Here is a 17132-nt window from a genome sequence, read left to right as displayed (position 1 = left end):
AATAATACATTTTAAAACTTTAAGTTTTGAGTTATATTATTGAAACTGTTAATGTAAGCATGGGAGATAAGGATGCATAATCTTTAATTTGAAGAAAAATCACCTGGTTAAATTTTCAACATGCAAGAAAACTGATAGAGCCCTCTAAAAATGATGGTTATGCCTCCACCTTCCTACATGTGGATTTTAAATGAGTGATATATATAAATTTCCTATGCTTCTAAATAAATTCTTGTAAGTTTGGTGGCATAAAGTCACACATTTATTATCTTAAAGTGATCCAAGGTACACTGTTTTGTTCCTTCTAGAGGCTCTAAGGAATGATCTGTTTTCTTGCCTTTTTGAGCTACAGACGCTGCTCACATTCCTTGGACGTAGCCTTTTCTGTTTCCAGGCCAAAGATAGCTAGTAAGTTCTTCCTCAGGCTGCTAGGATCAAATCCTGATTCCTACTTACTGTTTTCATCTATAAGACTAAGGATTATACACCAGATTATCATGGTAATCTTCCCATCTCAAAATCAGCAATCTAATCACATCTGGAAAATCCTTTGTCATCTAAGATGACATATTCTCTGACTCCAGGGATTTTGATGGGCACAGTTTCCAAGGCCATTCTGCCTAGGCAGCATCTCTTTATCTTCAGAAAAAAACAAAACAGAACAAAAAAAACCTGGTACTTCAGTGGTTCATATTAGAGAATCCCAAAGCATCAGCCAAGCCTCTCCTTTCTCCTACCTTAGATAGAGATGCTTGTAAAGCCTTATTTTTGTCTGTGGCATCTTGGTTAATTTTTCCTTTGATGTGTAAGGATCTTTCTTTAAACACTTGAAAGCAATTGAAAGTACAGTTTTCCTCCTGAATAAAGGTATTACTGAGAAAATCTTACAGAAACAGAAATGGATGTTAAGCCTTTTTGTTTGCTATCTGAAAATTTCAGTGCTTAATAATGCCACATTTAGTTCCTTTGGTTACTGTTACTGTGCCATTCATGTTTCATTATTAGATCCCAGAAGAAAGATAGTAGAAGACATTTCACAATTAGGTTTGAAATAAAAATGGGGATTTGGGGACTGACATAACTTAGTAGATAGTGTCCACATTCCAAATTGCAAAGCTAAATTTCTGATTTTCTTACTATTACTTATATATATGCTTGGAAACTTCATCTTGACTCAACTGCTATATCTTTAAAATGAAGCCAACAGATCTTTCCCATGCCCCATAATTGTATTTAGAATGTGTGTGTGTGTGTGTGTGTGTGTGTGTGTGTGTGGTTTGTATGTTATTGTGTATGTTATGTAGACAGTGCTAAAATTGAAAGCCTAGGTATTAGGCTCCACATAAATTAATAGTAATTCAACTTTTAATTTATTAATTTACCAAAGGAACAAAATTTACCACTCATAATTAATTGAAACAACGAATGTAATGCTTTTTAAGTATGACTGAAAAATAAAAGCTCATCACTATCTGTGGTCTATTTATTTATTTATTTATTTATTTTGTGGTCTTTTTAAAGAGCTTAGCTTCTCTGTTGGGGGATTCTCAGGTATTAGACAGCTGGCTTCTTCATCGGGTGCCAGTGTAGCTGACTGATGGTACCCTCAGTCATTACCTCTCACCGCTGGTCTACTTTAAGGGATCTACGTGGCTGTACCATGTTGAGATTAAATTTTACTTCAGAAAATATGTTCCCATTAATGTTTTCCATGCATTTTGAGTATTCTGTAGATCATTAACTATAAATACCCATAGTATTTCATCACAAGCAATGTCTTAAAATTTTGTTAGCCTAGCATTGCATTTTCTAGGGTACCTTATTTGTATCAGTATTCAAAGCGTGAATACTATAGAGGTAATCTTTTGGAACTTTTCAGATACTACCCACTCACATAAATGATTTAGGATACTGAATAATTAGGTCTCTCAAGATGATGGTCCCAGGCATGGTGGCACACACCTCCATTCACAGCAGTGGAGAGGCTGAGGCAGGAAAATTACTGAGTTTTGAGTCTAGCCAGAACTATATAGCACGATCCTGTCTTTAAAAAAAAAAAAAAAAAAAAAAAGATGTGCTTTTATAAAATCGATTGAGCAAATGCACAAGGCAGACCACCAGCAAAAGTAAAGCATTTTGAGTTATTCTAAAATGGAATATCCTAAAGGTCCTAGAGGAACAATGAAGCTACTAGAAAGTGACTTTTCAGAAAATCCTAAAAATTTACCACACTAGCCAGGAGTGGTGGTGCACACCTGTAATCCCAGCATTCAGGAGGCTGAAGCAAGAGGATTGCCTCAAGTGCAAGGCCAGCCTTGGCTATAGAATGAATTCAGGACAAGTCTGGATTAAATAGTGAGACTCTGTCTCAAAAAATAAAAAATAAAATAAAATTTACCACTCTGCAAATGTAAATAGCTTGAAATTATTTATAACATTATAGTTGTTCTGTAGAAAAATAAGAACAAAGCATGTAGAATAAAGCTGATGTGATGCTTTATGAAATAGCTGTGTATTATTTAGTAATTTGCTGATGTTGAAGTTAGTAGCATGGTGTTATGGATAGAGAAGTGAAGTAAGTTAATCCCTGGTTGTCTATTTCATGAACGAAGGCTTTATACTACTTTTGTACTTTCTTCAAGAGACAAATATGTTAACCATTATTCATCAGCTACATGGTATACTTTTCTTTTGACTTATAGATACATATATCTGATGTGAGCAATATAAATATTTTCACTAATGTAGATGGCCTTTAATGTGGATTGTGCCTTTTCCCACACTCTGCAAAATTACTAATAATTTAATAGCAGATATAGACAGCAATAGATTTATAATTTGGGCTACTTTGAGTTAACAGTTTGCTGAAGTTTGCCTGGAAATATCTTTATTTTAAAAAATTTATTTATTTGTTTTTAATATGTATTTAGTACAGGGTCCCACTACACAGATCACACTCATAGTGATCCTACTATTTTCAGCCTCCCAATCCCTGGGATTACAGGCATGTGCCACCACGCCTAGTCTCAATCAATGTCTCTGGGATCAAACCCCTGGCCCTTGTGTTTGCCTAAGTAGGCGCTTTAATCCACTGAGCTTTCTGGCTAGCCTTTGAAATATCTTTATTGAATGGTGTAAATTTGTTCATTTAAAATTGACATTGAGGAAACATGGCAATTGGCTGTCGCTTAGTCATATTGTCACTTGTTTAAAAGAGCATAAATAATCTCCTCTTGCCTTATACCTATAGATTTATTTATTTATTTATTTTTTTTTTTTTTGGGCAGAACGGGGGATTGAACCTTCCCTTGTGCTTGCCAGGGAAGCGCTTATTCTACTTATGCCTATAGAATTATGCTTCAGGAGTACTGTATCTTGATGTTACTGTGTTGCCCAAGGAATTAATAGTGATATAAGAAGCAAAGTGGGACTAAGATGATTAGACTGTCTGCCGAAAAAATCTCATTATATAGTGATTGATCTTGAATGTCAGATTTCATACAGCAGTTGCTGGAAAATAATAGGCTTAGAAGGTCAGTCAGTTTAATTTTTTTAGTACCTAAGGAAAACAACATAAATTGAAAGGTAAGATACTTATTTTCAGATTCCTTGATGAATAGTTTGACCCGAGTAACTATACCTTAGTTTTGGTCTGGCCTCACATGCTTTATATTTTATTTTGTTACTGTTATTATTAATGAAATTACTATTGTTATTACAGTTCTTTATCTTTTTATTGGGTTTAATTTCCCTTTACAAAATGTGCATGGACCAAAAATGTGACTTTGGGAGATTATTGCTGAGTTGTTATTGATGTCAGTTTCATACTGTGATATATTTTCTCTATTTACCAAGAGATCAGTATTTTAATGTAACGATGTGCATGTTTTCCCCCCTTCTCCCGCTGCATGCAGGGATTCGGGTTCGTAACTTTCGAGAATAGTGCTGATGCAGACAGGGCCAGGGAGAAATTACACGGCACCGTGGTAGAGGGCCGTAAAATCGAGGTGCATGTCTTCAATAATTCAATTTCTGGTTTATACTTTTCTCTTTTTTTTGTATTGCCTCACTTATCTCACATTTGGAACCCCATCTTGTGTGCGTGCACTGTATGTGTGTTTGTATATCTGTGTTCTTCACTTTCTTGCACTAAAATAAAAAATAACACTGCTATCTGCACACCTCTTTTATTGGTTGCTTGGGACTTTAATTTTTTTTTCCTTTGTATGTGTGTGTATATGTATGTGTGTTTCATTTACTTTTTTTCTCTCCCCAAAATGTTCATCCTTCTGCTCTCTTGATTTTTTTCCTTTGCTTCAGTATGCCAGACTGAATTCCTATGATCAGGCCTAAACAAAGCCAATTTTTAAAGTGTCTAGGAGCTATCTGATTGGTAACATTATGTTTCTGTGATCAATCAAGGGGCCAGCCAGTAGCCTCTTTCTCTTAGGAGGCCAGGCCAGTTTGCCTCCATTGGAGCAGATTACATAGAGGTTTGGGGGAGGGAGAAAAGTACCCAAAACTCATGTGGTTTTTAAATCTTATCTAATATGAAGAACTTCAGCTGTTGACTTTTAGATTTTACAAATAACATCCTCAAACATAGGGTTTGGTGGCTGGCTAGCAAGTGTGCTATAATTTCAAGGGAGTCAGCCACCAGGTTTCACCAGCCCTTTTTAATAGTACATTGAAGGTTAACTGGCTCCTTTTCCCTTTCCCAACTTTTAAAAGTATTAAATATAAAAGCCACCATTTGAGTAAGATGTCTGCATATTTTGCTTTTTTCCCCTTTTCCAATGGTTTAGCATTTAGGGCCCTTCACTTGACTCACTCTTTCCATCGTAACTATACACAATGCTGGTGATGGTGCCCATTGGCGGTAAGTGGAAAAAAAAAAGCACTAGAGAAGAAGCTTTTTAAAAATGTAATTACAAAACAATTAAGAAGGAAAAAGTCCATCTGCCATCTCACATTAACACTATGAAATGTGATTTGACTTGTTGTTCCTCTTCCCTTTACTTTCCTTTCCCCCTTTTATTTTCAATGCTGTTGAGTAATGCCGCCTGGACTTTGGATGTACATATTGTTTTGTAGCAGTCTGAGCTGTTTGATTACTGACTTCATGGTGATTTTTTTCCCCTTGCACATCTTACTCAGAGTTATTGAACTCCAGTTTGGCTGGTCTTATTAATGCACTTCCTGCCCCTACTTCCTTCCCTACATTTTCCCCTTCCCAAACCACTGTTTGCAGCTCTTTCTTTGCCTGACTGCTCCTTTGCTGCCCGCAACACCCTTCATGACTTGTCTTTTTTTCCTGCCTCATTGTTCTCTCTGCCCAAATTCTTGTTCCTGTCCTTCCCTGTTCTTGCTCCCCTTCCCTCCTCTGTTCATGCAGCTATTGGTCTCTTTTGCTGACTGATGGTTTCTGATTGGTTCTGGCCACTTCCTTTTATGTGCTTGGTTGCATTCTGCTCTAGCAGCTGGCTTAAGCTCTTGATCCATTCTAACTTTGCTCTTTACTTTCTCCCTTTCTGATTTTTTTTCCCTTTGTGTGTGTGTGTGTGTTTTTAACTGCATGGTCTCAGTTTCATCATTGTTGTCTCCCATTCTTTCTTTATAAATGTGAAATGTTTGTATTATTGGGGAGTCATACAAGAATAAATGCAGTTTCAAGCATGCCTCATGCAAGATAGCCTCACTGTACAAATTGTAAAAGACACAACATACTGTTTTTAGCTCTGGTTCTTTCTAAAGCCCATCTGTGCACGGTATGACTTTAGCACAATGTATATTATATACATTGAGACAAAATAAGACATATATTTTATAATTTCTTTTAAAATTGGCACAGTTTATGACCTAAAAAGACAATGTACAGTGACACTTTATGCTGAGGCTTTACTCTACCTTCAAGAACTTTGAGGCTGGTCCTGATGCTGGACTGTCATTACCTGGCTTCTAATTTCTGTGGGTCTCTTCTCCAGCAGCACCTGCTCAACTACACTGACAGTGCTTTATTTAAATTACTCTGTAAGAAAGTGGAGAGTGACATTAAAAAAAAAAGAAATAGACACTTTATTTCCACACTTCCAAGTGCCTACATTAAAGGCATTCTGAAAACTTACAGATCATGTCATCTAGAGAATGTGCAATGTCCCTCAAGACTGTCGACATGGGAATTTAAGTTCCTATTTTTTAAAATTAACATTAGAAAAATTGTAAGCAAACATCAAAAAGTAGAAAATACGAAGAATAGTGAACTCAATAGATTTACTTTTATTTTCCTGGGGGGGAACTAACCCTTTCTTACCCAGGTGGCAAGCCTGTATTATTAATGAACATCAGAGTTCATTTGTGAATATAATTGTTTCTTATTTACTTTTTTACATATTTTTCTTAATGGAGACTTCTGCTTGATGATCTCCAAAGAACTTATAATTTATTTTTTTAGAATACCGAGTGATGGGCTGGCCAGATAGTTTAGTGGATTAACATGTCTGTTTAGGCAAAGCACAGGGACGGGGTTCGATCCCTGCTCCCTGTGGCACACTGAGGCTGCAAATGAAACTGGGCGTGGTGGCATGCGCCTGAAATCCCAGCGCTTGGGAGGCTGAAAACAGAAGGATCACTATGAGTCTGATCTGTGTAACGAGACCCTGTAGACCCTGTACTAAATGCATTTAAAAAAAAAAACCACACAAGAATACTGAGTGATAAAGTGACCCTCAGTTTCTATATGGAAACTGCATTTTACTCTTGTTAACCTCACTTAATAAGCACCTAAATTAAATTTTTATATGTTAATATTTTATATTGTTAAATTAATTAAATCAGTACATTCAGAAATTTGTTTTAAATTAAATACTGTATTACTGGATAAGCAACTTCATGTTCCTTAATGTGGTCTACTTCCTCCCTTCCCCATCTTTCCACTTGTTATTTTTAGGTGAATAATGCTACAGCACGTGTAATGACCAATAAGAAGATGGTTACACCATATGCAAATGGTAAGAACTTACAAATCATCTTTGGGGGGAATGTCATTTATTCTTATGTAAACATATAAACATCTAAAAATCTCTTTATTTCAGTCTTGACAGTTTGTTGTATTTGTATTGAACTAGTCTCTCTAGGAGAATGTTTTATATTTGCAGGTTAACTTTTTTCTTAGAATTAAATTAAGCTTTTTAGTTATTAAGGTGTTTTGTTCTCATCATTCATCTTCTACACAGTACAAATGTGCCTTTTGAAGTTTCCTAGTCACCCAAACTAGGACCCCTTGAACTCCCTCTTTTTCTCTTAAGCTATTATAGTTCTATTATGTTAGACTTGTATACAGTGTTGCTAAAAGTATGCCACCTCTATTTTTACTACTGATTGGTCCTCCTGTGAGTATGAGCAGGATAAGTTGGAGGATAAGTATATTATTATCACTTTGTAACTCTAGACACCTTGTTTTACTTAAGGGTTGGCAGAAATAGGCATGTGGGGGTGTGTGAGAGAGAGCAAGAGAGAGAGAGATTTTCTGTTCCATGATTACAAGTTATACGGTAAATATATAGTTTCTCACTCAAAGAAAGTTTTTTTATGAATAATTATCCAAAGAAAGACAACGTTTATATCAGTTGTCAAATTTAACATAGATTCGTGTTCTTGAAATGTGATAGAACATAATTTAATCTGCAATCCCACAGTGATTTTGCAAACTGTGTTCCACAGAGCCAACCAGCGAAAGAATAAAGAGGAAAACAGATGGGCTGGGTCCTGAACTCTCAGGCTTCCTTTCTTTTTTTTTTTTTTTTTTTTTGGAGGGGGTGCAGGGGCTGGGGATCAAACCATGGGCTTTATGCATACTTTTTACTGAGCTACGCCCCCAGTCCTCCAGTTCTCCTTTGGCCTGAGCAGCTCTTCATTCTGTTGTGTATCTTAGGGTTCTATGTATGATTTTATTTGATAGTTTTTGCTGCTTTTTTAAAAAGTTTGAACCCAGTGTACTAGAATGTTAGTCTTATGTGCTAGTAAAATCTTAAAATAGGTAGAAATATATTAGTAATCAGTATAAACTATAAAGTTTTTACTAAATATATTCAGCCTAGCTTTTGACCCACAGGATAGAATTTATCAGCATAATTTCCATTTTCTTAACCTATTTTATCAGTGGTATAATCATAAAGTATCCTTACCTCTTGTTTTCTTAGTTTTATTTCTATTTTAAAAATATGAGTTTCTATGGGGCTGGGGAGATGGCTCAGTGGAATAAACGCTTCTCTGGCAAGTGCAAGGGCCCGAGTTCAGTTCCCAGTTCCACCAAAAAAAAAAAAAAAAAAAAAAAAAAAAATATATATATATATATGAGTTTCTATAATTTTTATAAAAACCCAATATAAACAAAAGGGGAAAAGATATAAAGTATATCCATTTTTCTTTAAATCCAGAGAAAAATAGCATGACAAAAAGAGCATCTGATAGGATTTCAGAAGATAAAAGTTTTACTTTTGGATTTGACTCTACATTTTACTCTGTGATACCAGACCAGTTTTTTAACCTGTCAGATTATTTTCACATCTGTGTTAGCAACCACAGAATTTTAAAACCTGCCTCTTTAGAAATCATCATCCCAACCCTCTTTGCTTAAGAAAGGAAGCCTAAAGAACTATAATATTTGCCGACAAACAAATATGGCATCTGTCTCCCTCTTTGGGTTTTGTGAAGGCCAAACAACGTCTGTGAACATGCAATGTAAACTGTGTAAAGCTAAGCATACTTAAAGTATTACTGACATCGTAACAACTTGTCTCCATTTATGGATTTAAAAGGTACTTGGGGCTGGGAGTGTAGCTAAGCTATTATGAGTCCTTGCCTAACCTGGACTGTGTTGGATCCTTAGTACCATAAAAGAAAATAAAGCCATGCTCAGGAAACAAAGCCATTGGTAGGAAAGGAAAGTTTGATTTTTTGATGTTATTTTAAGTCATTACTCAAGCCTGATACTCAAGAAAACTACCACTGTATGTTTAAGGCCATAAAAAAGAGTTACACTAGAAGCCTTCTAGAGAATTTTAAGTCAGTATTTTCATTTCTGTTGGTTGTAATCATTGCATTTGTACAAAGACATTGTGCAATCTCTTTGCAACTTACATGGTTGACATTACAGAACATTCATGCTCTCATAGTTCAGGTAAGATTTGAACTCAGATTCTACCCAAATTTTATGTAGAATAAGGGAGGCCATTATTCGGAGCATACATATAATATACCACATTGTTGAGCACATCAGAATAAGAGCTTAGACTGATTGAGAATGTATAGATTATCTCTTAAGTCGTGCCTTGTCTTATCACCACTTAAATCTGGTAATTTCAATAAAATTAGCTTCCATTCATATATTTATAAAGTAGCAGTGGCATGGTGCAAAGGAAAGAAATCAACGAAAGAGCCAGTCTTTTTGAAAAATAATGTGTTTTCTTATTGTGCATAAAATTCAATAAATGTTTATTGACTAAAATTTTCATAAGTAGACAGTAGTATATTTTTCCTTTGTTATAAAGTACTTGTCATATTCCTATACGTACTTTTGAAAGGCGAAGAGGAAATAAAATGACATCAAATATAATATTTAGAAGTTTCTAACATTTATAAATGTTGAAGCTAATGTTAAAAGTCTGGTGTCTTCTGAAAAGTCAGATTTACTTAATATGTTTACTATAGATTAAACCACTGAAGTTGGAATGTACCTTGAATTTTATTTGCATCTGTTTCCTTTTTTACTTGGTGAACCCCAGAGAAATCCCAGGGGTAAATTCCACTGAAAGGGTATTTTAGTCTGCCCAGAAAACTAGCATAGTGTAATTGAACCTGGAGTTGTGGGGGAGGGGGGTACTGGGGATTGAACTCAGTACCCTGCTCTTGGTAGGCAAAGACTTACTCTACTGAACTATCTCCCCAGGTCCGTCCGTCGTCGTCCCGTCCCCAGGCACCCGCCCCCCGTCAAATTTGAATCCAGTCAGAGATTACCTTGGGCCACCCAAATAGCTCAGCATATTAAAGTGCCTGTTTAGGCAGACACAGGGGCCAGGAGTTAGATCTCCAGGCCTGCCTTTGGGCCCCACCCCCAGGGCATGCTGAGCTGCAATGGAGACTGGGCGTGGCAGCGTGTGCCTGTAATCCCAGCACTTGGAAAGTAAACAGGCGGATCACTGAGTCCCATTTACTCAGTGAGACCCTCTACACCTTGTATACCCTGTCCTAAATACAAAAATATAGAAAATAAAAAGATAACCTTTATAAAAGAACTGTGGTGGTAAAGACTGTTAAGATGCTGTATAAGAAGTTGCATCACCATGTGGTACAGAATGATACATGTATTACATTGTTTTCCTCTTGCTAAACTTAAGAACGGGTCATTTAGGTGTGTTGTGACAACACTGTCACAGAACCCAGGGTTTATTTCTCTCTTTCTTGCTTTTCCCTGTCTTCCTTTCCCATTTCCAATTTGTCTTTCTCCATGCCCTCCTGCTTTTCCTGACCCTGTCATTATCCATTCAACCATTCTAGTCCTGCTTCATGACAGTGCCCTCTCCCTATGGTAGAAACCCTAACCTGGCATTCTAAGGGGGAATTAATAATAGGCAAATATAAGCCCAGAGGCTTCTGAAGCCAACTTGATGTGCACTGGTCGCTCCTTGTCCTCAGTAATCTTAAATGCTCACTGCCTTCTTTTCTATTTCAGGTTGGAAATTAAGCCCAGTAGTTGGAGCTGTATATGGCCCTGAATTATATGCAGGTAGCACTTAAGTTAATCTTTCCATTTGTGCTATTTAATTGTCACAGTCTCTATGGTCTCAATTTTCTAACCCTTTGTAACCTTTTTTTATATTTTTTAATTTTTTAACGCAATCAGCATCCAGCTTTCAAGCAGATGTGTCCCTAGGCAATGACGCAGCAGTGCCCCTATCAGGAAGAGGGGGTATCAACACTTACATTCCTTTAATCAGTAAGTAGCCTATATTGGCCTGGCATGGATTTTGACTATTATATCTGAACAGTGGTGTGATGGTTGGTGTATTGGTTGGTTTTCGTAGTACAATATGTAACTGAAAAGAGAAATCTCAAGGACAATAAATATTATCACAATGCCTTGTTCTGTTTAATCCATGCTAGAATGTTCCTCCCCAGATATTAAAACAGCCATACAACAAAGTAGTTGGAAAGAGGGGTGAGGGCATGTGAAGGATATTCATTCTGTACTTGATGATAGGGAGAACAGAAGTCATGAATATGTGTAGCATATGTTATTCTCGTCTTCTGCTGGTCCACTTGAGGCTCTCCAGAAGAGTGTCACTTAAAAGTACCTCCAGTATTATCAATTATTCTCAGCTTGCTTGTTATCTCTGAAGTCACTTTGACCTAAGCCTTTTTACTTCGGCAAGAGATACAATTAAACAGGATTCAGTGGATGTGAAATTAATGTCTCTGCACACTTTCCAGAGAACAATACTCTTAAAATAAGCCCTTAGAGATGTCCACCCCTTGAGAGCATGACAGGGGAGGGATGATTGTTGTCTCGCCCTACATTTATGCACTAAAACATTTCAGATAAAGGAATGGAATTAACTAATGAAATGAAATGTCTAACTGTTGTGAACCTTGGTGGTGACACCATGTAAGAATACAAAAGAGCATTCTTTTGAGGATTAATTATAATGATAGGAAACAAGATTAGTAATTGGCCTTTTGAAGGGTTCATATCTATCTGATTTAAGCTGTCCCCACAATTTGTCTCTTATTGTGGCAGTAGCCCTCAGCTTCTTGACCTATTTCTCACTTGCTTTCATTGTAATGGTAAAATGGGAAGAAATAGAATAAACTCACTGAAGACTTATGCTAACTTAGTCATGGAATCATTCACTTGTGCACGTTGGGTCTCTTTCCATTTCTTTCCCACTCAGATCTGTGGCAGAAGAGATACTGAGGAGTGTGGTGCAGCTCTTGAGGAACAGTGTGATACATAGCTTTTCATCTTTTCTATAATTTGTTTACAGTGAGTTGTGACTACTATTGAATGCAAATTGAAATTTCTGTCATATTTTGGGTCTCCCTTTAGTTCCTGGCTTCCCTTACCCAACTGCAGCCACCACAGCGGCTGCTTTCAGAGGAGCCCATCTGAGGGGCAGAGGGCGGACAGTATATGGTGCAGTTCGAGCGGTACCTCCTACAGCCATCCCCGCCTATCCAGGGTAAGCGTTACATTCCAAAATTAGTATGTGTCTAAAATAGGAAATTGGACTGAAAGAAAAAAAAAAAAAAAAGAAAGAGAATACCACGGACATGGCTGTAACTTCTCAGACATTGCTGTGCCACATAGTATGCAAATTTGCAAATTAATGGATTAGATGCAAGAACCAAAATATACCATCATCAAAATGTAACACAAAGTCAGTTCATTTTATAAGTCTTGGTTTTGGCCACCTTAAGCCTTCATGGTAAGGTCTTAAGACAGTAGCCAGAACCAGCTTGTGTTTATTAGCAGTGTGTTGGCATGGAGTTCACTCAACAGAGCACGAATATGGATTAACAATACTGCAGAGAATGAAGAGAGAAGCTGGAGATAGTGCCAGACTGTATCTGCTGTGCTCACCCCCTTCTTGCCACCTTGCGTTGAGGCAGAGACTGGCACTTGTGCCCTCCCCTTGGTTTCTCTGCCTGGGTGGTGAGCAGCAGAGCTAGTTACCCACAATGGATTTGCTTTCTTTGTAGGAAATGGATTAAAAGAGGTTAATTCAAAGTTGAACCAAGTCCAATTGAATCAAGGGAGAAAGGGAAAATTAGGATTAAACTGCAGTTGGCTTCTGAAGGATGGTAAAACAGCTCATGTCCTTGAGCATCCTTCGCCCTTTGATTTTTGTGTGGAGGGTGTCTCATGCAGTGGAATGATTCCATAGCAACAAATAAATCCTTTGCTGTTGAAGGGGGAGAAGGAGTGACGTTGGCAGGTTTGTTTTAGTTGTTTCTCTGTGTCAGCCTAAAATGATTATTTTTACCAGAAGTGGACTTTCACAAGTCAGGTGTACCAAGGACTTTTTCTTTTCAGTGATGGGATGTTTCTCTTCATCTTGGCTCTGCCTGTGTCAGGGCTTTTTTTTTTTTTTTTTGTATTCTTACAGAGAATAAGTAATGGCAGCAAATCCTGTTAGCTGCTACTTAGCTAAAACATAAAGGGAAAAAGCCTCCTTTGTATATCCCTTTCTGAGAGGAAATCTGGCTTCACGTGGAGGTGTACTAACTTAACATTCATTCATTCATAGACCAATTGGACATACCATTAGGAGTCCTCCATGCTACAGAATTAAAGCACTTTTATTAGACAAGGCAAGTATGCATGTGGAAGTGGGCAGGCTCCAAAAGACACTGGAAGGGTACTGCTACAGAAAGTTACTTTTGTTTGCAAGTTATAGATGTTCAAGTCCCATGCATTCCATCATCTCCATCTTCTGCCATGACTTACTTTTAATTTTATCCTTTTTTCTCTCTACTTGACCTTTGACCTTCAACCTCTGACATCTCTTTAAAATGACTAAAGACACAGTATTGTTTCATCAAAAAATATTCAAATAAAAATATTCAAATAAAACATAAAAATTTCTACACACTAGGAAAATTGATCATGAAGCTTTTTCCATTTCAGTCCAAGAGTATTTACTGTCACATGTGCAAAAAACTGCTCAGAGAAACATGGGATTTCTTTATAACCTTCCTGAGTAATTGTATGAAGTGCTTAAATTCAAACCTGTTCGATGTAGGTTTAACTATATTGGCCAAACTTGAGAGCCATTCTCTGCCAAGTCCATGTCAGATATATATTTTCTCAAAGATATTTTATCTTTTATGTCTAATCACATCAATTTCCGTGCATTACATTAAACACTAATTTCCCATGTTTTCTTTTTTATTAACTAAACCACCTGTTTACACGGAAGATGGCAAGGAATAAGTCCAGTATTTTATGGGGAATGGCCTGGGACTGCTTTCCAGCTTAGTACACTAATTCCACCACTAATTGTGTTCTAGTCTCCTTGTGGCGTTTTATACAGAGAATATTGAAGCTCTCCTTGAATTTAGATGAGTATTCCCAGTACTTGATTTGATTTAGAGTAAAATCTATTGATTTTTAATGTTAACATTTTACTATTGAATTTTTAAGCCTTTGCCTATATCTCCTTCGTGAAATCACTGAAGGTTAATCGCCACTTGGCCTCAGTGTTTTCTATTTACCAGCCTTCTCATGGCAGACAAGTCTTTTTCATACTAAAATGCAACTGAGAAGATTAGTTTGTTTTCAGACTTTAAGCACAGTTGTAGGTTGTGAAAATGTATAGTATTTAGCCAAACAACCATTATAGATAAGTTTAGTTTGCCTGTCGTATGGTACAAGGCATAACATTTGGAACATTGTAAATTGTGACCATACTATACGATAAATATAACAAAATGTACAGAAAATGGGATTCAGGCACTTTTCAGCGCCGTGTAGGAAACAAGTTATTTCATACTCCTGTTAAAAATATAATTTAATGACCCTACTTGCCAACTTGTTAAGAGAAAGTAGTAATAAAATTTTCCATCTCGTTTAGTTGAATGTACAATAAACAAATCATCTCATTTTAAAAAGTCAAATCTTGACCTAATGATTACAAAGAAGAAAATCTTATCTACTGCTATTTCATGTCTTTTGGTCCCAAAATAATGTTTTGGGGAAAGACTCGAAATCTGTATTTTAAGAATAATAGTATAATGTTGCTCCAAATTTAAGAAAAATACATTTTTTTGATGCAAAGTCTTTATCTAAAGAGAAAAACAGCCCCTCTGTTCCTAACCAGTCACCCTTTCAAGTTTATTCTTCTAAACAAGACAAGATGACACTGGTCATGCCCAGAGCTTTAGTCATCAACTACTTTTTTTCAGGATTCCATGAGTATGCTTATAGTCAAAAAAGAACCCTTAAAATCTTTCAGCTACTCCTTCCCACTCTGGATTATATTGTTACTATCTGGGATCCCCACTGCACCTTTCAATTCTTGGACCTTGGACCAATCACCTTTAACCTTTAGCTCATTATCTCTGCTTGTGAAAGCAATGCATTGTGGGTATTTTTGGTTGTTTTGTTTTGTTTTTTTTAATTACATTTCTCTGTTTACTTTGGTCAGAATTGATTGACTTGTTTTTCTGAGGTGTTGCATTGGTTCTTAAAAATGCTGAATAATAATACTTTGCATGCTTGTGTGATCAGCCAAATCTTATTGCATGTCTAATGTGCAGGGTAAAAAGCAGGTGATGTATGGATATTTAAAAATTTACTTTTTACTTTGAAACAAAATCAAGTAATAGACGTAATTTTTGAAGGTACTTTGCATACATATCCTGCCCTAACAGAATTCTTTGGGTTCACTTGTTTCATATTAAACCCCTCTCCATCCTTACCCTCTTTTTGAACTCTTTAAAGAAAAACTTCCTCCTAGAACAGACTTACCTTTTAAAATACTCCAGATACAAAAAATGGATGTTCCAGTGCAGCTTATTTGGGATGGCCATGTTAGGCCCTTCTTTGAGTGGTTTTGTTTTATTAATGTTACTTTAGTTACAAAATATCCAGATGCTCATTCTAGTTTTGCACACCTTTCACCCTCCCGCATGACTTGTAGCTGTGTAATGTGAGTGTGCACTTTCACGTCCCCTCACTGACCCACTGTGGCCCCAGCCCAGGTTACGGATTCATACATCACCTGCCTGTGTAGAGCGCATGTGCATGCTGCCGTCCTCAATAACCGGAATGTGTTTCTGTTCTTTTGTTTTTTTGTTTTTGTTTTTGTGTGGATTTTCTGCAGTGTGGTTTACCAGGACGGATTTTACGGTGCTGACCTCTATGTAAGTACACACACCGGGGCCTTCTCGACCCCATTCCCTGACAAGCCAGCCTTTTTTTTTCTGTTTCTTTGGTTTGGTTATTTTGTTTTTTGTTTTAATATAATTTATTTTGTTTTTATTTCCTTTTCCTTGTGGATATATATATATATATATTTATATATTTAAGAATGCAAGCATGCTTCTCTGCCACTGCGCTTGCCCCTGGGTGCAAAAACTGAGCCTTTGGGTCTCCTGATTGCTAGGGTCAGTCTACTGGACATATTCTTTTCCCTTCCTGAACCCACAGATGTTGTATGTATCTCTGAGTTATTTTTGAGATGATCAGCAGGTTTAAAGTCTTTGTAACTGTTATATCATTTGCATACATAAATAGCAGGACTAGCTTAGCCTTGAACCAACTCTTTCCCTTTTCCTTTTCTTCTCATTTCATATCCCTCTCTAGATCATTAGAACTTTGACTTTTGTAGATGATAATAAACTTTCTGAACTATGTGCTTTCTTCTTTTATATACTTGTAGAAAATGTAAACTTGTGAAAGAACAAAGATTTAATGCCAATTAAGAGTGTAGTAACAAGAGGATGCCAAATATTTAGTGTTTTAAGACCTTTCTTTAGATAAAAGTCCACCACCAGCAGATCTCTTTCCTCAAGATCTGGCAAGGGGACAAGAGTGATATCATTAACAACCTAAACTCTTATAATCTTTTAACTATCACAAAAGATTGATTTTTTTTTTTTTTTTTTTTTTTTTTTTTACTGTACTGGCCATGATAACATTTAATCCATTATTTAAACATTTTAACCAAACATGAAATTCTATGATTGATTTGTCACATTAAAAGATGAAGTGATCTAACCGAGAAAGAGTGAAAGGTTTTGAGTTTAAAAGTCTCCTTAGGACCTCTTCAAATGGTCTTATTCTGAATACCAGCTTCATCTAGTCATCCAACTCATTAAGAAACAATTTTATAAGAAAATCTTGTCAGCATGAAATTATTTTGTGGGGATAGGTAAAATTATCTAGATTACTTTCTTTACCCTTTTCTCCCAAAGCTATAAGTAGTACCTTTTCAGTGAGCTAATTTCACATTCAACCAGAGATTCTCTGGCCATGATTTTTTCTCCAACACTGTAACTTTGTAGTTTTCTTAGATTGTGACTCTCTAGAATTACATGTTCACATAGCTGAGCATAAATGCAACTAATCCATA

At 36.5% G+C, this 17132-nt stretch overlaps 1 protein-coding gene across 18 annotated transcripts in view; it reads left to right on the top strand.

The window, feature by feature from the left end:
* Window positions 1–17132, top strand: part of Rbfox2 (RNA binding fox-1 homolog 2) — a 305574-nt gene that overhangs the window by 272995 nt on the left and 15447 nt on the right. For 7 of the 18 annotated variants that reach the window (XM_004634569.2, XM_023719025.1, XM_004634568.2 and 4 more), the window contains exons 6-11: window positions 3915–4007; window positions 6947–7007; window positions 10730–10783; window positions 10901–10993; window positions 12092–12236; window positions 15882–15921. In XM_004634569.2, the coding sequence (XP_004634626.1) occupies window positions 3915–4007; window positions 6947–7007; window positions 10730–10783; window positions 10901–10993; window positions 12092–12236; window positions 15882–15921 (486 nt within the window). The remainder of the gene's footprint in view (window positions 1–3914; window positions 4008–6946; window positions 7008–10729; window positions 10784–10900; window positions 10994–12091; window positions 12237–15881; window positions 15922–17132) is intronic. The other 11 variants (XM_004634567.2, XM_023719028.1, XM_023719036.1 and 8 more) reach the window with 5 other exon arrangements.

The sequence above is a fragment of the Octodon degus genome, unplaced genomic scaffold (genome assembly GCF_000260255.1).
Source record: "Octodon degus isolate 3935 unplaced genomic scaffold, OctDeg1.0 scaffold00064, whole genome shotgun sequence".
Classification (NCBI taxonomy): domain Eukaryota; kingdom Metazoa; phylum Chordata; class Mammalia; order Rodentia; family Octodontidae; genus Octodon; species Octodon degus.
This window is presented reverse-complemented; position numbering and strand designations above follow the sequence as displayed.